Source organism: Dipodomys spectabilis, unplaced genomic scaffold, assembly GCF_019054845.1.
Source record: "Dipodomys spectabilis isolate Male_0828 unplaced genomic scaffold, ASM1905484v1 ptg000015l, whole genome shotgun sequence".
Lineage (NCBI taxonomy): Eukaryota > Metazoa > Chordata > Mammalia > Rodentia > Heteromyidae > Dipodomys > Dipodomys spectabilis.
Window position 1 is genome coordinate 8,594,867 of NW_024870692.1, and position 23,966 is coordinate 8,618,832.

The 23,966-nt window shown below is 38.0% G+C and overlaps 2 protein-coding genes across 4 annotated transcripts in view; both read right to left on the reverse strand.

The window, feature by feature from the left end:
- Nucleotides 1-801, reverse strand: part of Mybl1 (MYB proto-oncogene like 1) — a 39,848-nt gene extending 39,047 nt beyond the window's left edge. For 2 of the 3 annotated variants that reach the window (XM_042666912.1, XM_042666921.1), the window contains exon 1: nucleotides 516-708. In XM_042666912.1, the coding sequence (XP_042522846.1) occupies nucleotides 516-535 (20 nt within the window). In that variant the 5' untranslated portion in view covers nucleotides 536-708. Of the gene's footprint in view, nucleotides 1-515 lie in introns of all 3 variants that reach the window. The other variant, XM_042666907.1, reaches the window with a different exon arrangement.
- A 14,304-nt stretch (nucleotides 802-15,105) lies between these two features.
- Nucleotides 15,106-23,966, reverse strand: part of Vcpip1 (valosin containing protein interacting protein 1) — a 33,242-nt gene continuing 24,381 nt past the window's right edge. Inside the window, exon 3 of the mRNA XM_042665838.1 lies at nucleotides 15,106-17,226. Within this exon, the coding sequence (XP_042521772.1) occupies nucleotides 16,367-17,226 (860 nt within the window). The 3' untranslated portion in view covers nucleotides 15,106-16,366. The remainder of the gene's footprint in view (nucleotides 17,227-23,966) is intronic.

Below are 23,966 nucleotides of genomic sequence, written 5' to 3' on the forward strand. Positions count from 1 at the left end.
ATAAGCCCTCTGCTCTTCCCCAAGATGATTTTCCATAACCTTTCGAGGCTGCAAAGCTGGCAAGAGCGGCGCCCACCCTGCTGGATCCCAAGTTCCCTGCTCTGAGTGGCGCGGTCATTCAGGAGCCAGAACCGGTGTTGGAGTCATCCAGGCAGGACATCGCCACTTCTACCAGCGTGACGTATACTCTGAAAGGCAAAAAACCTCCCTCCCTCCCTCCCTCCCTCCCCCCCCCAAAAAAAAGCGGCTGTGAAATGTTAGGAGCCTGGCTGTGCACTGCGGGGAGAATCAACTCCAAGGAGCAACCCGAGCCTTTGTTAACCTCTGCTTCTTGGACTCGAGACCCCAACTTTCTGGAGGGCTTGGCTGCACTCCTGCCTGCAGAACCCAATCCACCGGGGGTGACAGCGGGAAAGACAGCGTGTGGGAGGCTCGGGCGAAGGGGCGGCGGCAGAGGAAAGGGAAGCTGAGCCGAGACCCAGCCGACGGGCCCCGGACCCCGGGATGTCACCCACCTGCGCGACCTCTTCGCCATCCTTCAAGTACCGCATAGGCGCGGGCTGGGCGGGGACGCGGGTCAGCCTCCTCCAGCCTCGGGCGGATGCTCCTCGTCCCCCGACCCTCCCGCCGCTTCCCTCGCTGCTGCCCCGAGGCGGCCGAGTGCGGAACGCAGGCCCCCCGGCCGGACAGGACGGGACGGAGGGACGCAGGGACGGACCGCGACCCGCCCCCAGCCCTGGCGCCGCTCCTAGCCCCGGCCCGGCCCGGCCCAGGATGCCCCGGGCATGTCAGCAGGCGCGCCCCCGCCCACGGCCGGCCCCTCCCCGCCGCCTCTCAAGCCGGTGGCCGCGGTCTGTCCGGGCCGCGCCGCGGACGCCGACGCGCCCCCCCCCGCCCGCACTCCCGCCCGCCCTCCGCGGTGAGCAGCTCTGCAGCGCTCGCAGCCGCCTGCAGGGTTTTGTCGGCACCGCCGAATCTCGCGCCCAGCCTCCCTCTGGAGCCGCCGTTTGAATCTGCGCACGCGGCCCGGCACCCCATTGGCTGCGGCAGCCGCACGCGGGGGCGGAGGGCGGGGGGGTGGGTTGGGGGGCGGGGGCAGCGAGGGCGGGGCGCGGGCAGCGAGGGCGGGGCGCGCGCGCGGCCGAGGGCGGGGCTGGGGCGCTGGAAGCCAGGCCCGGAGCCTGCGGGAGGGAGGCCGCGGGTGTACCGCGGCGGGGTAGAGCCGGGACAGGACTCGGAACGCGCCTGGCCGGGGAGCGGGGCGGGGCGCGGGTGCTGCCGGGAAAGCGAGTTCCTGCGCTCGCACCAGGCTGGGCCGGAAGCGGGGGCGGGGTTGACCCCCGCTACCCTAAATTTCGCGGGGTGTGAGGTGGAGGCCTTGGCGAGGGGTGGAGGCCTTGGCGAGGGGTGGGAGTGGGCGGGGCCTGGCGCGGTAGGGGGCGGGGCTCGGCTTCTTGAGTCCCGCCTCCCTGGTCCGGAAGCTCGGTCTTCAGACCTGAAAACAAATCTAGCCATCAGATTTGCACAGCCGTTATTCTTCAGCAGAAAAAAAAAGCGATTTATTTTGCCCAGGGATAGTTACGAAAGTGGAGAGACCTTCCAACGTTATCCTCCTTCGACAGAGCAGAAGTGTGCAAAGTGGTGGTGGGGTGGGGGCATGTTTGATTGGGGGCGTCCTAGGAAAGGCAAAGGGAGATGGATAATCTGTAGCTGACTGCAGCAGGTCCTCGGTGCCGGAACGCGTACCGGCGGGGGACGGGCGGGGGGAGGCAGCCCGTGTTCGCGGTGCGGGCGCCCGGAGCACGGAGCGCTGGGCCGGAGGACGAGCGGGGACCGGGAATTCTGCCCAGATGAATGGAAGTCAAGGGCAGAAGGTGACCTGACCGACGCAGGGAAGTCGGGAGGGAGAGGGTTCTGCTCCAGAGGAGTTTCCAAGCAGTTGAAATTTAGAGGTTCCAAAACGAAATACCTACAAATTTCACCGTTACTGTAGCATTAAAGTAGGTTAACAGCCAGAAGATTAGACACGCTTCAAGGTCCGTATTTGCAAGGCAACATGCTCTACTGGGTAGAGCCTTGAACCACATGGTTACTATTGTAACAAACTGAACATTTTTCTATTTTGAAATGCTACATGGGTCGTCTTTTGCAAAGCAGAGACACAGGTGCAAATAAGAATTCAGAGGAGCTTGCATGCAATATTGTCAGGCTCACTTGCGTTTTTATAGTTCCCTTTTTTCTCAAGCATAGATTTGGGGGCGATAGTGTTTTTTTAAGTCGTTCCTTAGTTGTTGCTTCACTTAACAAAAATATTTAAAAACTAATCTCCAGATTTTATTAGATCCATAATGTCATTAGAAATCTGTTTTCTTATTTATTCTTGGACTTTATATTCTAACAGGAAGCAGAACTTCTGCTATATTGTAGACTATAGTTAATTTTATACCTTTTAGATCTTGAGGCAGGTGTTTTAGATTTTGATAGTAAAATAAATCCCTCTCATTTTACATATAGTGGAAATACTTATGAGGATAAAGTACAATCATTTAAATCACTTATAAAACTAAACACTGTAATTAAAGTGATTCATTTGAATGCACATACTCAAATATATCATTAAGATTTTGGGAGTTGAGAAATCAATGAAAAAACAGGCAAAAGATCTGGGCAGATCACTAATGAAGATAAAGTAGTGAATAAAAGTGATAAGCACATGGAAATAAAATCAATAGATATATGCAAATTAAACCACAGTGAGATACTACCGCATATCAAATAGAAAATAAGATGGAGGAAGTGTTGGGGAAGATGAAAACGCTGAAACATATATAGCTTTCATACATTGCTTATTGCAATGTAAATAGTCACTTTAGACTTTATAATAGCTTTATTTGTAGTTATCAAAAGCTGAAGATAAAAGAACATTCTTCCTTATTTCTACTCTTGAACTACCTGAGAATAATTTTAAATAGTCTGTTAGTGCCCAAGTTTTTCACTGAGATTACCTGAACTATGGGGATTGAATACCAAAAGGAAACAGGTGTTAGGGCAAAAGCTGGGCATTCCTTGAATACTAGCTTAGAGGTAGAGCACCTACTCTAAGCATGTGTGAGGACCTCAGTTCTATCCCCAAAACTAAAATAAACAAAAATAAAAAATTAACTTTCTATACATCTTTGAGTAAAGCTCTTCCTATGATAATTCAGCATTGATGTAGCTGCACATTTTCTCATTCTTCTATAGTGTAAGTAAATACTTCTCAGGTTTGCTAGCAAACGAATGCCTAAGAGACTTTTTTTTTTTAATTGTCAGTCGTGGGGCTTGAGCTCTGGGCCTGGGCACTGTCCCTGAGCTCTTCAGCTCAAGGCAAGTGCTCTACCACTTGAGCCACAGCACCACTAATGGTTTTCTGAGTGGTTCATTGGAGACAAGAGTCTCACAGACTTTCCTGCCTGGGCTGGCTTTGAGCCGCAATCCGCAGATCTCAGCCTCCTGTGTAGCTAGAATTACAGGCATGAGCCACCGACGCCCAGCGAGACTACACTTTTTATAAAACTGTATGTGCAACTAATTTCACACAGGAATTTTTGTCTGTTTTATTTACAACTAGAATCCCAGTCTCTAAAAGAGGGCCACCCAGACAATCAATAAATATGGTATCTATAAAATGAATGAGAGAAAAAGAGGCAAATGTTTGAATAGGTATGTTTGTAAGGGTAAAAGAAAATTACAAATTAAAATAGCTTTGAGTAATAGAGGGTACTAGGAAAGGAGTAATAGACAAGGTTCGTCTGACTCAATTATTTATGAATATTTGAATGACCATAGGGAAGCCCCTTCATACAATTAATATATGCTAGAAGGAAAAAGAAAAACATCACAAAAAAGTATAACAGGCTCTATTGGGGGGTAGGTATCAACAGTATGGGGAGGGCCAACAGGAAAAAAAAAAAAAGATGTGAAATCCTATTTTATTACTACTGAGGTAGCAAAATTTGGAAACTGATAGATGGCAAAAGCCATATACATATTTATCTACTGAGTGGCATCCACAGTGCCACTTCTGTTTTTTGAGTGGTTAATTGAAGTCTCTGGCTTTGAACCAGGATCCTCAGAATTAGCCTCCTGAATAGCTAGGATTACATGTGTGAGCCACCAGTGCTGCGCTCTAGCTTAATTCTTTTTCAACTCTCTTAACTGATAGGGTTGGGTCCATATCTTAGCTATTGTAAATAATGCTGTGGTAAATATAGTTGTGCTGGTAGCTTTAGTATGGCCTTGTTTGTTGTCATTTGGGTAAATGCCCAGAAGTGGGATTGCTGGGTCATAGGGGAGCTCTATGTGTAATCTGTTGACAAATTATTTTATCTCCATGAAATAATTCAATAAAAGCAAATAATAGATACATTTGAATGCTTAGAGTAGTGAATCCCAAAAGAACCCCAAAATAGAAGCATTCACATAATTGTGATACTAGTTTGAATAGTATGAAATAGTAAAAATAGTAATAAAAAAATGAGATGTCATTAAATGGGTATTAACACTGTTAGGGCCCTCCAGGTGCTTTGTGTGCACTTGTCTTTGGTAATATTTACAAATTCATTAAACATAAAAACTTTATCAGGCATAGGTATAACTTCCATCCACTTCATTAACTGTGAAAATGGCCACCAGAAGGTTAATTTGTCCACGTGCATACAGAGGCAGAAGCAAGAAAAAATACTATGTACATGTTGTATAGAAATAAGGTATAGTGGAAAGAGTGTAATACAACTATATAACTAGTGTATCACTTATATAAATAAAAACTTGACATATTTGGATGCATCCTGACAGTCTAGAAAAAAATGGTTTCTGGAGTATACAAACTGAACAAATTTTCACTTTGGAGAAAAAAAATGAAATGGAAGCAAGGCAGGTTTTATCTTTTGCCCTACATATTTTTACATTGTGCAACTGTTGTAGAAGTATTTATTCATGCATTTAAAAAGCAGTTGGTGGCTAAACTCTAAAAATTGATAAAGTTCTTTTATAAGGAAATAGCACAAGTATGGTATCCACTATCATTTGGATTTTGAATGTCTTCCAGAGGCCCATATTAAAAAAAAAAAAAGTTTGGTCCCCAGAGCAGCACTATTGAGGAGTGGTTGAACCATTGAGAAGTGGACTTCATAGGAGGTCATTAGGTTATTGGCAATGTGCACTTGAAGGGGATTGTAAAGCTCTGATCCCCTCCTATTCCTCAACTTTCCCCCCAAGCTTCTAATGTAGCAGCTTTGCTCTCCATGCACTCCACCATGATGTGCTGCTGCACCACAGGTCCAAAACAACAGGGCCAGCCAATAAATACTTTTCTTTTAAAAATCGATGTCAGCCGGGCGCCAATGGCTCATGCTACTCAGGAGGCTGAGATCTGAGGATCACAGTTCAAAGCCAACCCAGGCAGAAAAGTTCATGAGACTCTTATCTCCAATTAACCACCAGAAAAACAGGAAGCAGTGCTGTGGCTCACTTTGAGCTGAAGAGCTCAGGGACAGTGCCCAGGCCCAGAGTTCAAACCCTAGGACCGACCCCCACACACACACACACACAAAATTATATCATGTATTTTGTAATAGCGACAGAGAGCTTACTAGAAAAGTAATATAAAGCTTGCTCCAACATTGGTGATACTTTTTTAAAATATGCATTGGCAGGAACCACAGTATAACAAAAAAATATAGGCTTAGAACTGTATCTTGGATTCAGAATCTTTGCTTCAATCTCTCCCCCACCCATCTCTCTACTTTTACTAATCTCTACATTTAGAGTGCCATTTTAAGTTTGATGAAAATTATAAATAGAAATAACATTGTGTAATACAAGCTGCTATAGAATTCTTAGTTTAGCTTTGAAATTTAAAAATAAGAGCAAACAAAAATTGTAAAAGAAATGTTTTAAAGTGTCCCATTTCAACCAATACTCTTTGCCTCTACACTTTTGTGCTAGAGTAATGGTTCCCCAAATATGTTCCTTTCCTAATCCCCATAACTGAGAATGTGTTACCTTTAGTGGCAAAAGAGATTTTGTATGATTAAATTGAAGATCTTCATATGATAAGATTAGCCTGATAGGCCCAGTGTAATCTCTAGGCTAGAAGAAAAGGTTACCAGGCAAGGAATTTCAGGCAATCTCTAGATACCAGAAAAAGCTCCCAGAAATGAATATAGCCCTACAACACCCCCTGATTTTAATGGGGGTGCTTTTCTCATTTCTGGCTTCCAGAACCTTAGGATAAGAGAAGTTTGTAAGGTTTTATAACCACTAAATTAGTGGTAATTTCTTACTGCGGCACTGGAGAGCTGTTATCCTTTTCTATTCTATATATTATTACCTTCTACTTCATCAGGAATAATAACTTTGTCCCTTTTCAGTCTCCCCTTCTCTACTGGCCTGGCATATCCAGGCAATTACATAGAGCACAGTGAATTGTGGGAATTTCAGTGGAATTCATAGGTCTTGGAGGTATTTGCATTGAGTTGTGCTTGGACTAGGAATACACAACTTGTGATCATTTTGCACAAGGAAGACATGTCCTGTGTCATTTCAACCAATCACCAAAGTGAAAACCTGATTATAATGATTTCAGACTAAACCTAAACTCCGTTTCACACATAAACACAGTACATGGATTTTTTTTTTTTACAGTTTTAAAATACCTCAAATATTTCCAGAATTGTAACTACCAGGTAAACAGGGAAGACTGTATTTTTTCAGACTGAACCAAGAGCTGTTTCTCCATTTTATAAAATCATATCACTGAAGAGGATATAACTCAAGGGTTTGGGGGGGTTGGTTTGTTTGTTGTTGTTTTTACCAGTCTTGGGGCTTGAATTCAGAGAATATGTTTGTCCCTGAGCTTTTTTGCTCAAGACTAGTGCTCTACCACTTGAGCCACAGCTCCACTTATGACTTTTGGTGGTTCATTTCCTGGCCAGGTAGCTTAGAATCATGATCCTCAAATCACAGCCTAATAGCTAGGATTACAGCCAAAAAGCCACTGGTGCACAGGGAACTCAAGGCTTGAGGACACTAATTTAGTCAAATGATATCTATATTTATAATTATTGTGTTCATAGTGATTTTTAAATGTAGATAGACAGATAGATAGACAGACAGACAGATAGATAGATATGCTTGGCAGCAGTTTTATTGTTTCTTGTTTCTCCTCTATATGAGTTATCAGTCCATGTTCTGACACTGTAACAAAATCCCTGAGATTTATTTAGTTCACACTTCTAAAGGTTCAAGGTCCAAGATCAAGCAGGAAGAAGGGAACATTACAATGTTTAGCCTGTAGCATGGGCCTAACTGCAACGATTGTCAAAATGGCAGGAGAATGTATGGGAGACACCATCCTGAAATCAGGAAACCACAGAGGCTCCAGGCCTCCCACTAGGCCCCACATCTTAATGGCCCAACTCCTCTCACCACCACCGCTCTAAAGACCAAACCTCTACTACATGTGGGGACATAATCAAGTATATCCCAACCAGAGAAGAAATAGTGTGATTTTTTAATATTTAAGTTATTAATCTCATCTTAGTAAATTTCAGTTATCTAACTAGGGAGTGGAAAAATATTGTTATATAAAGGGAATATTGGCTCTGAAATGGTTGCTGAAATAATTTAAGTATTTTCCCCATCTATCCTTCCCTCCCATAACCCTGTCTACCACTTTCCCTTCTTCTGTTTCAGTAAAACTTCTTGAAAGAGTATCTTGACTTCAGTACCAAATCAATATTCAGTCTTCTTGAAATCTACTTTTACTACCACCATGCCATTGGAATTGTGGCCACACAAGTCACCTAACCCCATAAACCCAATCTTCATTCAGCCCAAACTTCCTACAGTATGTAACTTCATTAACTTCAGTTTGTTATTTTTGTTATTTAGTTTTTTACCCAGATCTTGCTGTATATACTAAGCGGGCCTCAAACTTATGGTCCTTCTGCTTTAGCCTCTCAAGTGCTGAGATTATCTAACTTCATTTCCCCATTTAATTGGAACTTTTATCACTGGGGTTCTGTGATATTACTGCCATGATTTCAAAGTCTATACTCACATGTTCCTCAAAAATTTATTTTTTTTAAACTCTCTCCTCACTATATGTCCTAGGCAAGCTCATCTAGATCTATTATTAATTCCTTCCTCTTTCCTTCCCCCCCCCCCCTCCTTCTGTCCTACCCTCTTCCCCTTCCTTCCTTTCTTCATTATTTTTAATTGTCATTTTTGGCAGTACTGGGGTTTTAACTCAGAGCCTTGTACTTGTTCCACTTGCTTTTTTTGGCTTGCCCTGCTTACAATCATTCTACGATTCATGGCTATATTTTCAATTCTAACCCAATATCTGAATTCTACCTTTCCTCATCTGAAAGTACAAAGCACATAAAATTCAACATGTCTCAAAATGGAACTCAGTTCAAAACCACCAATCTATAATTACTTTTGTATGTGATTCCTAATTCATAGCACCACACACCAAACTTTCAAATAAAAACTTTAGAATTTGGATTCATCATTTTACTTTTTCCATTATCCTCTCCTTTCCATCTCCATTGCCTGTACATCCATTCAAGCTCTCTCTCACTCAGGTGCAGCAAGCCTTTTAACTAACCTCCCAGTTTCTAGTCATTTCCAATCCAATATATCCTCCACAAGGTCTTAGAATCTTTCAAAACATAAATTTGTTCATCACTGCCTTGCTTTGTAAAGCAATGAAGAGACAGAAAGGGGATTGGTTGCTCTCTAGCAAAGAAAGAAGCAATTACTAATGGGTACAGATCTTTTTTTGGGGGGAGGGGAATGATGAAATGGCCTAAAATTGTTTATGGTAATGGTGTACAACCTTGTGAATATACAAAAAAAATCAGTGGGATATATATATACATATATATATTCGGTATACTTCAAATGGGTGGATCATGCGGTATTATAGACTAAGTCCTTTGTTTGGTATGTTTCTCAAGTGTCTCAAGAGTTAAGAATACTTGCATATACATAGAGCTATATCAGGGATAAAACCCAAGTCTGAACATGAAGTTTATGTTTCAGATACACTTTATATACACAGCCTGAAGGTAAATATATACATTTTTTAATGCACCTGTGTTTTGCCTGTGACTCATGATATGGAAAGCGGAATTTTCCAATTGTAGTGTTATGTAAGCACTCAAAAAATCTTAATATTTTGGATCATTTTAAATTTCAGATCTTCTGATCAGGAATATTCAATCTGTACTATACTATAAGAGGTCAATAGAAGATGATATTGGTAAGAGATCTGGCTTCATGATGACTAAGAGGACAGAAAATTTATAAATTTATATAAAAGGATGAGAAGCTTTTTAAAATTTTATTCCTTATTTTTTGTGCCAGCATTAGGGCTTAAACTCAGGGCCTTTTGCCCTCTTGCCTTTTTAGCTTAAGCTTGGCCCTCTACCAACTGAACCACACCTCCACTTATAAGCTTATTCATTTTAATACTGACAATTTAGTTATAGCTACAGCATTATACCTTAAAAGATTTACTAAAAATAATTACAGAAGCCCCTTCTAAGTAAGTACATTCTTATGTATCAAAAATTCAAAGCTGATTCTGGCTCTCAATTTAGAGACCTAGGTTTTTATCTGACTTTGCTGTTATTTGCATAACCTAATGTCAGTTTAGCCAATTCTATCTCTATCAGTTAAGTTAGCTGAAAAAGAAGTAAGCTAGAGCCTGGAGCTGGTGGCTCACACATGTAATCCTAGCTATTCAGGAGGCTGAGATCTGAGGATCCCTGGTTCAAAGCCAGAGACTCCAATTAACCACTCAAAAACTGGAAGTGGCACTGTATATGGATCAAGTGGTAGAGTGCTGGCCTTGAGCAAAAATTGCTCAGGACAGTGCCTAGATCCTTCGTTCAAGCTTCACAACCAACAAATAAAAGAATGAAGCTAGAATGCTTGATTTTCTTGTCAACAGGTTGAGGTGTTATATCTGGAACTGCTTTTGAGATGAGAGTAAAAAATGAAGTAACTTCAAACATTTATCCTCAAGTTTATAATACTTTTATATACGAATATATAATTTATAATTAATATATCAAATAAGAATTAGGAAACCCAGGAGTGTTCTGAGTTATAGTGATTCAGAGATTCTTGAGTTTTCTATGATTGTCATGTTTTTCATGCCTCTGTATACTTACACATAGTTATCATTCTGTCATACGTTGCCAGTGAAACTTCTGTTCACCCATCACAACCAGATCAAATGATTCACTATCTGTGGACATCTACCTTCTTCTGTCCCGAAGATAAAAGTTTGTGGTTTGTGGATGCTGGCAAAAGAGCTAATTCTGAGGTCTGAAATTCTCTTGCCTTCAGGTCCTGGGGGTGGGGGTGGGGTGGAGGGGGGGGGGGCAATGTGATGCATCCAGATGAACGAACACAATGGGATTTGAAGCAGTTGAGAAACATGGAGCTTGGAAATCTACTTCTTTTATACTTTTTAGCCTTTGCTTTTGTAGTAAACAAACCTGGTTGTTTTTTGTTTATTTTTGTTGCAGTAAGGTTTGAACTCAGGGCCTGGTGCTTACCAGACACTCTGCTACTACTCTACTACTCAGCTATGCTATCAGCCCATTTTTGTTGTAGTTCTTTTGCAATTAAGGCCTCTCTTTTTGCCCTGGCCAGCCTTGACTATAATTCTCTTACTTAGGCTTTAAAAAGCAATAAGGCACTGGACATCAGTGGCTCATGTCTGTAATCCTAGCTACTCAGGACTCTCAGGATCATGGTTCAAAGCAGGAAAGTCCATGAGACTCTTACCTCTGATTAAGACCCCAAAAAAGTCAGAAGTGGAGCTGTTGCTCAAGTGGTAGATTGCTAGCCTTGAGCAAAAAAGCACAGGGACAGTGCCCAGGCCGTGAGTTTAAGCCCTAGAACAACATGTGTGCACGCGCGCATACCTCCCACATCCCCACACAAAGGCACAAACCAAGTTCCATTCTATGCCTTTGTTTTGTTTTCAAATATTTAGTAAGCACTGAATGACTCAATTGCTTACATTTACTCCTTTATATGGGTACAATATATCTAGTATTGAACAAAATACTGCTTCTGGATAACTCACTTAAGGAAGTTTTTTTTTAACATGAAGAACTCCATTATAAAACTGATTTGTTCATGCATTATATTAAGGCATAATTCCAGAAACTAAAAAAACCAAAGAATAAAATATTACTTTACAGAGCCAAGGTGAAGTTGAGGGCAAAATCAGTATGTATCAACTTAGTTTTATTACTGATATAAAAGAAAACTTCAAATACTGTACAGTGAGGTGTGCCATAGAACACTATACACTGTTGTACTATTACCAATTACTCATTATTCAATTTTAATATATACATCAGGAAATAAAAAAATAACAAGCAAAAACTAGTGCCATAGAGATATAACATTTATACTATTGTACTGAGCAGTTGAAGCCTTTGCTATTTGCTTTTTTCTAAGTATTGACACTATTACTGCTTATTTCTAAATATTCCCAGCATTTTCTTCCAGTTCTTAGCATTAATTCTCAAAGTCAAATAAACCTGAAGATATTGATAACCTTTTCAGTCTTTTATTGCTCTACCACAGGCATAAAGGCTCAGGGAGGGATTTCTGCACTCTAAAGACACGTATGCAATACCTTAAAATTTAAAATACTAAGTAATTGATACTCACAAGCAGATAATATCAACTAAAACACGTTCTTTACTAGTTTTTCCTTTTCTTTTACAAGAGAATAATCACTGTATTAATATACTACAAAAGCATGTAGACTCCATAATTAAAAACTTTAAATGTCAGATATACAAGTACTGGCATTTTCTCCAATAATTCACAATTTTTACAATTTCTGTTGGAACAAATGTTTAAATTCTCACAATTAAGTACCATTAAGTATGAACTGAAACAGTATCTCAAAAGAAATACCAAGAATGGCAGAACTCAGCCTGAGCATGGTGGCACAGCTACTTGGGAGGCAGAGATGGGAGGACAGAGGTCCAAGATGGACCAGGTCAAACTTTTAAGTCCCTGTCTGAAAAATAAAGCAAAAAGGGCTGGGAGTGTGTGGCTCAAGAACAAGTCCAAGGCCCTGAGTTCAAATCTCAATACTGCTTTAAAAAGGCAGAACTTGCAATGAACTATATCTTAACATTTGTGATTATTTTTCCCATTATTGTTTCCTTAAGTGTAAATTTTATTATTGTAGTTATTATGAGTTTTGGTTTGAAAAACTACGTCTTACATTATGAAAAGCCTCAAGGTGGAACAATTTTGTTAAATTTTATAATCTTGAATGGTAGGGCATCTCTACCCAATTTAGAATATGTAGTTCACTATTACTGTTATAAAGTCACTTAAAATTTATAGAGTAAAATTTGAGCTAATTTTACTAAGGCTATTTTTATTAAAATCTTAAGATGAAGCTCTTTGAGAAAGAGGACTCAAAATTTTCATTGCAATATTTTTAAGTTTGGGCCAGTTAAAGAACTGTTGAAAAATGAGGACAAAACTGTACTGATATTTTGAAATAAACACGTTATATTATCACTGCATTGTCCAAGTGAAGTAAATTAATGACAGAAGTTACACATTTATTTCCTACCTAAAGGTCAGTTGTTACTAAGGTTCAAATATTTAGGTAAATGTTTTCTAGCAGTCTTAGCAACTACCTACAAAAACAGTTAGAAAATTTGCACTTAGTAGTAGCTAATATGAGATATGCCAGTAAAATTCTCAAAACCTATAATTAACAGTATGAGTTGCTAGCAAGTGTTCTTCCCTGAGGCAAGAGACCCTGTGCCAGATACACTGTTCATTTCAAAGGAAGTTGATAAAAAAAAAATAATGGTTATAAAGACCTATGGCTGGGAATCACAGATACATTACACACTGATAATGTAACTGTCAGCAGTAAGGCTTGATTGTAAAAGCCTAAGTAAAAATCTATAGAAAGATCTAAACCAAGTTTTTGTCAATAACTGACAAATAACAACTCTGGCTCCTTTCCCTACCTGAGGCTGGCCTGAGTTATCCTCCCACCTCCTCTGTAGCTGGGATCACATACATGTTCTAAAACCCCTTGGCTTGCTTTTTTGATACAAGGTCCCGCTGTTTTTTCTGTCTGGGCTGATCTCAAACTTCATTCTTCCCATCTCAGCCTTCTATGTAACTTTCAGGCCTTTATTCTACCATTTTCCAATAAAATAACCTGAAACACAGTTTGGTGCAGGGGTAATCAACTGTGGGTTTGCTCTTTAGTTCCTGAGTAACCATTCCCTTGACATTAGAGTCTAAATCATAATATTTGGCAATGTCTTGTTTCTGTCAATTTTAGCTGTCTCTGATTTTATCAGTATTCTAGACATACTCCACCTTTAACTACTTAGACTTGGAGCCATCAACCCAAACTTGGTATGAGCCACTACAGAACAGATTATAAAAAAAAAATTTTAAATACTGTTTCCATGTTCAGTTATAATGTTATAGCCAGGAGTAAAAAATACTGTAATTGCGATCTCTTAGATTCTAAGATGCAGCAGTTATCACAAATGATAGTACTAAGAAATAATCAGTCATATAACTGTGAGGACATTTAAGAACTCAAAACTGTCCTAAAACTTTTGTGAGGCCCACACCTGCAATGCCAGCAACTCAAGGGAGGAGCGGGTGATGTTTAAGGCAAAACCAAACAAAAATTAATGAGGATCCAAAGTCAACAAAATAGCTGGGCATGATGGTACATGCCTGTAATCCCAGATATGCAGAGGGGATATGGCTGCAGTCCAGGCCTGGACAACAACAACAAAAAGAGGTGACATGTTATTTGAAAAATAACTAAAGCAAAAAGAGCTGGGGATGTAGCAAGCCTGAGACTCTTGAGTTCAACTCCAGTACTATCAAAAAAGGAAAGAAAAAGCCTTTGTAAAGATACCTGACCCACTTACTACAAACTGCTACTTTGTTAATATCCCACTCAAATTTTCAACTAAGTTAAAATAATTTCAAGAAATCTGACCACTTCTCAGAATCAAGCCTTTTATTCTTTATCAAGGGAGAACTCAAACTGTTAATGTACTATTCTGTTAATGTACTATTCATACGCAGCCAGCTTCTAAATAGCATGCTGTTGCTACAGAAAATAATAAATTATTATCAGAAATCAAGCCCATCTTTTAATATTCATATTTGCATTATAATTTACACGAATGTATTTAATAGGGAGATAAATTTTCTTTCTTATATTTTTCATTTAATGTTTTAAGATCCTATTTGACAGTTATTAACATACCAAACCATGGGTGCAGAAAATATTAAAAAAAGGTGATCATATAATTTACTTGGAAGCAATGTTTATTTTGCTATTGAACAGCTTTCCTATACTTAAAAAAAAGGAAAAAAATGTTTTAATGGCTAAAAAAGCCAAAAATAGAGTGGTAAATGATTTTTGTAATTTTTGGTTTAATAAAGAAGCTAGACTGGCTATACTAAGTGTTAAATATTATTTGGTAGCTCTCTTACTTTATGCAAAACTAGAGCACAATATAGAAGTTCTAAATCTTGCTATTTTGTTATAAAGATGCTTGAAAGTAAATTTAGAAGAATGAAAATAAAATACTGCAAAAATGTGGCATTATGATAAAAACAAACCCAAATGTATATATGTATATATATATTTATACACACATATGTATATGTATATATATATATATATATATATGTATACCTTGCTCAGATAAAATTATAAAATGTCTGGATTCTCCATTCTTTCCTTATTTAAAAAATGGAGTAACTTAATAAGTGGATTTAGTTCAAGATACTTTCATAAAAGAAAACCTCCCTTTCTGAAAAAACAAATTAAAAGTACTGCCTACTTTATGAACAGATAGATTTTTAAATACCTAATAATATAATTTCTGGTGTATAGTTTCTTAGAATTGCAAACAGTTCTGCATTTGTTGCATGTGCAAACAGAGACAGCCAGGCTTTGAAATGCTCTAAAGTTAGAGACTGTATTACCATACATTTTTCTCTCACCCATTCAAATTCAACTTAATTTCAGTAAACAGAGGAAGAAGATGGATTGAAATGTACATTTTAGAATACAGGTTTGTAGAACAGGATAAAATAGTGCAGTATCAGTCTCAGGATAAACACTCTTGTCTTTAAGGAATAAGTATAAAAGCTGCTTCTCAAAGACACTGGCACTAAAGATTTAATGAATATACTACTTAAGCAAATGCTCAGGGTATGTTGCAGTAAAATTTGCATCTAAACCCAAGTAAAACCAACAAACAAAATCGTATGGATGCTTAAGACAAAAAGGAAACATTTTTGGTTCAAAGGGGCTTAAAGACACTTAGCATATACAGGCTGAAATATCATTGATCAAAGTTCCAGAACAATGTAACACATTTATAAAGATAATCTTATTTATAAATCCTCCATGAATTCTGACATACTCTGAAAATTAGAAATTAACTACTGCTGTAATTGTTTTTAATTTTTCTACCACAATTTGTAATCAACTTTCCTGCAAACAACAAAACAAAACAGGCCAAATTAGGTGGTACTTGACCAGGCCAGGATTAAAATAATGGTAACATAGTATCAACAGAGTACACAATTGGCTATGTTGGCTCAGACAGCAACTAACTGAATCATATTGACTTTATCATTCTAGAATAGATATTTTTCTCCAACTTTGCTCAATTTGGCAAAATTCTCAAAGTATTTTTTTGCCAAGAATAGTTATCTCTACAAATGTTCATGTGCACAGAAATGTCAGAATACTACTTCTAATAAATCATTTTATGAATTTAAAGATACAATTTAGTTCAGATAAACTTCAAATTTACATACATCTTTTGACACTCTACTAAATACCAAGGATGGCTATCTGAATGACATCAACATTAGCAAACTCTATTTTTCTTCCCAGTTCTGGTCTTTTTAGAAATCAAATGTATTAGCAAGAGAATTTTCAATGTTTAAAACATTAAGACTTTCATGGAATTAAAATTTCAAAGAACTTCCAAGTAAACACATATATGGAAGAAACGTATTTCAACAGATCTAATAACTAGTTTATAGGAATTCAGAGCCAGCCTGGGCAGCAGTACATTAAAAGCTATTGCCAATCACACACTTGCTATCATGCACTGAATAACAAGATATAATCTTTGAGTTACATACATACAAGATTTTTAATGACTAATCAAGTTATGTGGCCCAGCCAACAAATATTACATATTCACAATAAACATCCTGCCGTTATTAGCCTCTAAGTAAATCAAGAGTGATCCATTGGCTCAGTCATCTCAGCATCTTGACTATCCATCTCTTCAGGCTCTTCCACAGAATTTCCCGTTTGTGCTTTTGACCTTGTGGCAAATGCTGCTCCCAGTGCATCTCCCACACAGCTATCAGTTGTTTCTGTATTCAAATTTTCAGTGCCACCAGTTAAAGAAAAAGATTCATGCAAGCCAGTCTGAAGATTTCCAGGCCTCACAGAAGAACTTACAATTTCTACTTTTCTTTGTGGAAGATCAGATGCTGACTGCTCTGTATTCTGATCCCGCAAATGCTTGTCCATTGAAGCCTGAATAGAAGAAACCATTTCCTGCAATTTTTTTCTCTGGGCCTCAACCAAATCAGGATCAAGCTGCCTGTCTCTCATTGTTACTACTCCAGGAGCTATTCGAATAAGCTCATTGTTACCTGGAGCAGTGGGGAATACTGGAAGCTCTGTTTTAGTGGAACTATTACTGAAGTCTGTCCCTGTATTATGCTTTCTCACAACTGGAGGTTCCCTACCTCTTGGATCAAGGTGGGGGTTACTAGATGCAGTTCCTAGAGAATGCCCCTTTCCCTGAAAGGCTGTTACATTATGAAGTTGCTCAGATTTCTTTTTCACTACTCCACCACTACCTAGTTTTAACAGCCCATGTGAAGGACTTGATTCCCTGCTTCTTGTAGTAGCCTCTGCTCGAACCTGACTTAAAGCCTCTTTAACTAAATCTTCAACATCAGGACCGATGGGGAAATGTCCTGCAGTATCCACACACAACTCCAGTCTGTCTTCAGAAGCATTATACACAAAGGTTTTGCCAGGTAGATGTGGAAAAGTACAATGCTTGCCATCGGCCATACCTAAAGAAAAGGGAAAAATATTCACAAATTAAATCTTCTCTAAGGCATTAGTAAAGGTGTAGTGATGACAATTATAGTTGAAATAGTGAATTTTCAATAGCAATGAACAAATAACAGCTTTCAAAACAAGATTTATCAGAAAATAATTCAGTCTATTACAATAATGAGCATTATCATAGATTTTATGTTCCTTAAGGGACTTTAAAAAATAATTATTATTCTATTAGAAAATGTATTTCTATTTACTGAATCAAATAATAATTTCAAATAAACATGGCTCTAAAAAAGTATAAAGTAAGTATAAACTTTCAAAAAGATAAAGTATCAGTTAATAAAACTCCAAGCAGAATTTTCCCTTGATATACTTTTGGCAGAAACAACTGACAAAAAATAAATATGCAAAACTTAAAGATGCTGGAAATGTAGCTTAGTGGAAAAGGGTGTACCTACCACGTTCACGCCCTAAGTTTGGTCCCTAGCACCATAAACAAACAAATAAATGGCATAGAATCCATTTACTGTCTTTAATCACCTACTTCAGAGCTCTAAAAACCATAGCTCCAGAAACAAAAGTAGCAAAGAAGAGAATATTGTAAGGCCAGGAAGAGTTTAAATATCCATTTTACTAGAACAAATCATGAGGATTTACAAATGAACAGATTATAATAAATCAGGTAAGAATAATGATGGGATATATCGCCTCTCTGGAGAATTAGTAAGTGTATATAAAGTATATACTACAGAGACTAATGTCAGTTAGGGAGTCAATACTGGATCAAGAGGACTCTGTAATTGTTTCCAGGCTGCTGCTATGATGTTTGACTTTATCTTGGAAAAGTCAGTTTAATACTCATTCATTATAGCATTATTTTTAGTGAAACACTGGGAACCAACTTAAACTTTTCAAAACAACCAGAATAACAAACTTGATGGAGGATAATATGAAACTATTAAAATTTATATTTACAAATAAAGTTATGATACCTGACACACATAATAGTTAAAAATGAATAAAATAGTGCTATGTTTATTCAGACAGAGATAATGGACAAACTTAGAAATGCTCTGTTATTCTTTGTGAAGAATATTAAGAAGCGTTCCTTCCTTCACCCCAAAAAGCTATACAGTAGTTCTAATGTCTCTTTAAGAGTACTTTAAATAACTGAAGAAAAGGACTCAATTGGAAATGAATAAACTGCTTAAAATTTATAAAGCATAAAGTTCTCTGAATTTAAGGTTCATTAAAATTTCTCTATCACAGGTTAGATGTAGTGGCATACGCCTATGATCCCAGCTACATAGGGGGCTCGCACTGGGAGGATCTCAGTTCTATGTCAGTCCAAAGAAAAAGTTAACATCACAAAAAGTAGTCAAGAATAAGGTGGTATATAATTATCATTCCAGCTACATAAGAAGTATAAATAAGAGGACTGTGGTCTAAGGCTGACATTGGGCAAAACGTTTGAAAATAAACTAAAGCAAAAAGAACCAAGCCATGTGCCAGTAGCTCACACCTATAATCCTACCTACTCAGGAAGCTAAGACCTGAGGATCACAGTTCGAAGCCAGCCCTGTCAAGTAAGAGACTCTTATCTCGAAAAAGCTGAAAATGACATTGTGGCTCAAGTGGTAGAGCACTAGCCTTGAACACAAAGAAGCTCAGGCATAGTGCCCAGTACCTGACTTCAAGCCCGAGCACCAGCAAAAAAGGGGGAAGGAGGAGACAGAGGCATGACTCAAGTGGTAGAGCACTTACCTAATAAGCCCCAAGCCTCAGTATCACCTCTCCAACAATTCCTTTACTCCTTACATTAAAGAAATGTACACTATTATTTATAATTACATGGCTCCTTATATCAAAAATCTGGAAACTACCCAGAAGTACACCAGCAGAACAATGGATAAACTGTGTTAAAAACAATAAAATACTGTGCAATCGTGAAAATAAACCATAGTTGAGCCCACCAACATAGATAAATCTGAATATATATTGCATAAAAGGAGCAAGTCATAGAAGAATATATGCAGAATAATTCCATTTTTACCAAGTTCAAACACAAGCAAAGCTAGGTGCTACATAGTCCTATGAAATCTATGCAAGCATTAAAACAATTTGTCATTCATTTCTGTATTTACCACTGCAAAGAAATTTATTACAATTTAAACCAATTATTTTTTAAAATACTTTTCCAAGTAGCTGTAATCCCAGCTACTGGGGAGGCTGAGGGAGGAGAATCACTTGAACTTAAAGATGAAGACCAGTCAAAAAAAGCACAGTAAAATACTGTCTCCAAAAAAAAAAAAGTCTGCTTTATAGTCAAAATAACTTTATAGTTCAGTCACATAGCACATGCTAAGCACACACGTCTCTGGGATAAACCTTCAACAACACACACACAGAGAACAGAACTTTAAAAAGAAATCCGCAAAGTAGCAACTGGAATTCTAGTAATAGTAGCAAACATTTGCTAAGTGTTTATTAGGCACGAGGCTCTTTGTTAACTACTTTATATGCATATCTTATTTGACCCTCATAACAACTCTGACATGATCACTTAACAAATAATGAACACTGAGACTGAGCAGTCATACAGGAAGTGATAGAATAAGAATTTGATTTCAGGTGTTTTGACTCCAGAGCTCACTATCTAATAAGAAAAAATACTACATGCAATGTTTTAAAAGATACAACTCGACTGAGATACAATTCACCCATCTAAAGTATACAATTAAAGAGTTTTTAGTATATTCGGAGTTCTTTAATCATCACTAGATGTTTAGAATATTTTCCCTAAAAGAAAATGAATCAGCAGTGAACCTCATTTTCTCCTGCTATATATCTTCTTTATCCAGAAGCAATCCTCAATTTACTGTTTCTCTAGATTTGTCTATTCTGGACATTTCATTATACAATCTTTAGTGACAGGCTTCTTTTACGTACTATGATGTTTTCCTCCATAATGGGGCATGTACCATTTCCTTTTTAAATTACCAAATTAATATTTCATTGTATGGATATGCCACATTTTATTCAGTCCTTAAATGATGGACATTTAGGTTATTTTCATATTGGAGTATTATGAAAAATGCTATGAATATTTATGTACAATCTTTGAGTATATGTATATTCTCATTTCATTTAGGTACATACTAAAGAAGGGAATTGCTGGGTCATACAGGAAATCTGCTGAATGTCTGGAGAACTGACAGACTCTTTTCTTAAGTGGCCATGCCATTTTACAACTCACCAACAGTACATGAGGATTTCAATTTTCTTACATCTGTGCCAGCAGTTCTTATTGACTCTTTGATGATTGGCACTGTTCATGTGCTTATAAATATTTATTTTCTTTGGAGAAATGTTTGCTCAAATCCTTTACCATTTTTTAATTGAGCTGTATCTCTTTTTTGTTTAGATGTTATGAGTTCTTATTATTCTAGATATAAGGCCATTATCAGATACATGGTTTGCAAAAAGAATCCTTTTATTTTGTATATTGTCTTTCAGCTCTCTTGATAGTGTTCTTTGCAGCCCAAAAGTCTGTTTTTCAATTACCAACTTATTTGGTTGCTTAAGCTTCTGGTGCTATAATAGGTTTTATCTAACCCAAGATCAAGAAATTTTCTATCTATATTTTTTTCCAAGATTCTCCTAGATTTTTACCTCTTACATTTAGGTCTGTTAGATTTTGAATATATTTTACATATGGTTCATATAGAGGTCAAACTTCCTTTTTTTGTATGTGGATATGTCCCAGAACCATCTACTGAAAAATTTATTTTTTATTACTACTAATGTCTGTTTTTGGCCAGTACTAGGGGGTTGAACTCAGGGGCCTTGAGCTCCCTGGGCTTGCTTGCTCACGGCCAGCAGCACTCTACCTCTTGAGCCACGCCCACAGCCTGGCCTTTTGCTGGTTAATTGGAAATGTAGTCTCGTAGAATTTTCTGCCTGGGCTGGCTTCGAACTGTGATCTTCCAGGTCTTGGCCTCCTGAGTAGCTAGGATTAAAGGCGTAAGCCCATGGCACTAGGATGAAAAAAAAAAATTCTTACCCCAGTGAATGGTCTCGGCACTACAGTTAACATTTTTTCAATACTTTCAAACTAGAAATATAAAAAGTATTTAGAAAATAACCAAAGCAGCCACTGTCATATCAATCTCTTATCTCTCTAACTTCCTCCCATTACAAGAAACAACTAAGGGAAGTCATTTTCAGTTGCATGGAAGACAGGTATTTACACAAATTACTAAGATCCTCCTAATTGTTTCTAATATCTAATATTTAAAAACCATTAATTGACATCAACACATTTCACAAAGTATGATGAAAGAAAAAGATGGACAGTTAAAAGGGATATTATATATTATAGGCTCATGTCTAGAATCCTTGTTACTGAGAATCTCAGCCTGGGCAGATAAATCTAAGAGACTTTTTATCTCCAAATAACCAACATCAAGCTAGAACTGTAGAAATGAAGGCTTGGCTTCATTAGTGTGACAGTCCTGAGCTAAAAAAGCTGAGTTAGAGCAGGAGGCCTATGCAAGCCCTAGTACCAGCACAGACACAAACAAAAAGGAATTAAACCCCCAAGAAAACACAAGGAAAAAAAAAAAGAAATCAATGAAACAAACAGAAAAGACAAAAATAAGTCAGTGAATCCAAAGTTGTTTCTTTGAAAAGATCAATAAAATTGATAAACCACTAGCCACGCTAGTCAGAAAAAGTGTGTGTGTATGTGTATGTCATAAATTGCTAATATCAGAAATGAAAGAGCTTCGGATCTTACAGACATTAAAAAAGAGCAATAGAGATTATTATGAACAACTCTGTGCCAATGTATTTGTTAACTTATGTGAAATGAACATATTTCTTGAAAGACAAAACTATCAAAGTTTACTCAAGAAGTTAACTTTAAGAACATATCTTGGGGGAGGGATGAAAGGGGGAGTGTAGTTATGGAGGTGGGAGGGAAGGGAGGGTAGGGGAAAAACAAAGAAGGAGTTAACAATGCTTGATAGGAAATGTATTCATGACCTTGCTCATGTAACTGTAACCCCTCTGTACAGTATTTTTACAATAAAAAACACACCTTATTCTACCAAAGAAATGAAATCCACAACTAAAAACTGTCCAGCAAAGAAAACTCTAAGCATAGATGGTTCATGGATGAATTCTGGCAATTAGTTACTACAAAAGTTAGCAGAGATGGGCACCAGTGGCTCATGCCTGTAATCTTTGCTACTCAAGAGGCTGAGATCTGAGGATCACCATTTGAAGCTAGCCCAGGCAGACAAATCTGAAACTCTTATCTCCAATTAACCAGCAAAAAGGCTAAGAGACAAGGCCAGACCCTGAGTTCAAGCCAAAGTACCAAAACATGCGTGTGGCACATGCACACACATACTAGCAGAAAACAAAAGGAATGTTTCCAAATTAGAATATACGTAGTGAACACTATTCTTGTACTAAATAGTACTTGTATTCAATAGTATTATAGACCATTGTACTAAATAGTGTTATAGACTATTAAACACTGAACCAAAAATTAGCAACTTGAATTCATCATGCCAAGTTGGGTCAATATTCAAAGGTCAATCATTGAAATCTAGCCTATCAACAAATTAAATGAAAACAACTACATAGCCATCTTCACAGATGTAGCAAAAAGAACAGATGACAAAACGTAATGTTCATTCCCAATATAAACGGTCAGCAAACCTAGGAATAGAAGGGAATGTCCTATGAACAAACCTACAGGTTGAATACTTCCCCCAGCTCCAAGATAAGGAACAAGGCAATAAAGTCCCCCTTTGTCACTTCTATTCAACATTGAATTATAGGTCTTAGCCATTTCAGTAAGGCAAAGATAAAAGAAATAAAAGCCATTTGAGCTGTTTTTAAGAGACAATTACAAAGAATCTGCTAAAATGAAGAACTAATATGAGCTTGGCAAGATAATGGGTAGGTCAATATATTGAAGAACATTTTTATTTCTATACAGTAGGAATGAACAATAGGAAATTGAAAATTCTGAAACCTATGTCCTACAATTGCACCCAAAAAATGTATGAATATTGAAGTGTAAAGCAAGGTATTCATAAGAGATGTATGCTAAAAACTACAAAATTTTGATGAAATTATTAAAGACTTACATAAATGGAGAAATAAAACATTTTCATAAGTTGAAAGACTTAAGTGTTGTCAAGACATCAAATGTCCCTGACTTTTTCTACATTCAATGCAATTTTTTTTACAATAAAAATAGACTTTTGTAAAGGTTGACAAGTTGGTGCTATGCACTGTCTCTGAGCTTCTTTTGTTCCAGGCTAGTGCTCTACCACTTGACTCACAGCATCATTTCTGGCTTTTTCTGAGTAGTTTCTTGGAGATAAGAGTCTCACAGACTTTCCTGCCAGCCTGGCTCCCCACGATCCTCAGCTTTCAGCCTTCTGAGCAGCTAGGATTACAGGCAAAAGCCAACAGTGTCCACCTTGCAAACTAAGTTAAAGAATAACCACCAAATATTCTTACTTGTTGGCTTCAAGAATTGCTACAATGTAATAGGAACTTACATGCTGCTTTTGCTGAAAAGCACTAATATCCTATTAAAGGCACACTGATTATTTTTTAAAAGCAGGAGAAAATTTTGGCATCCCAGCCTTAATTTTCTCTATAATTGCTCTATCTAAGCCATTCTCTCTATAGGTATCCACTTTGTAAAATCACCTTGGAATCC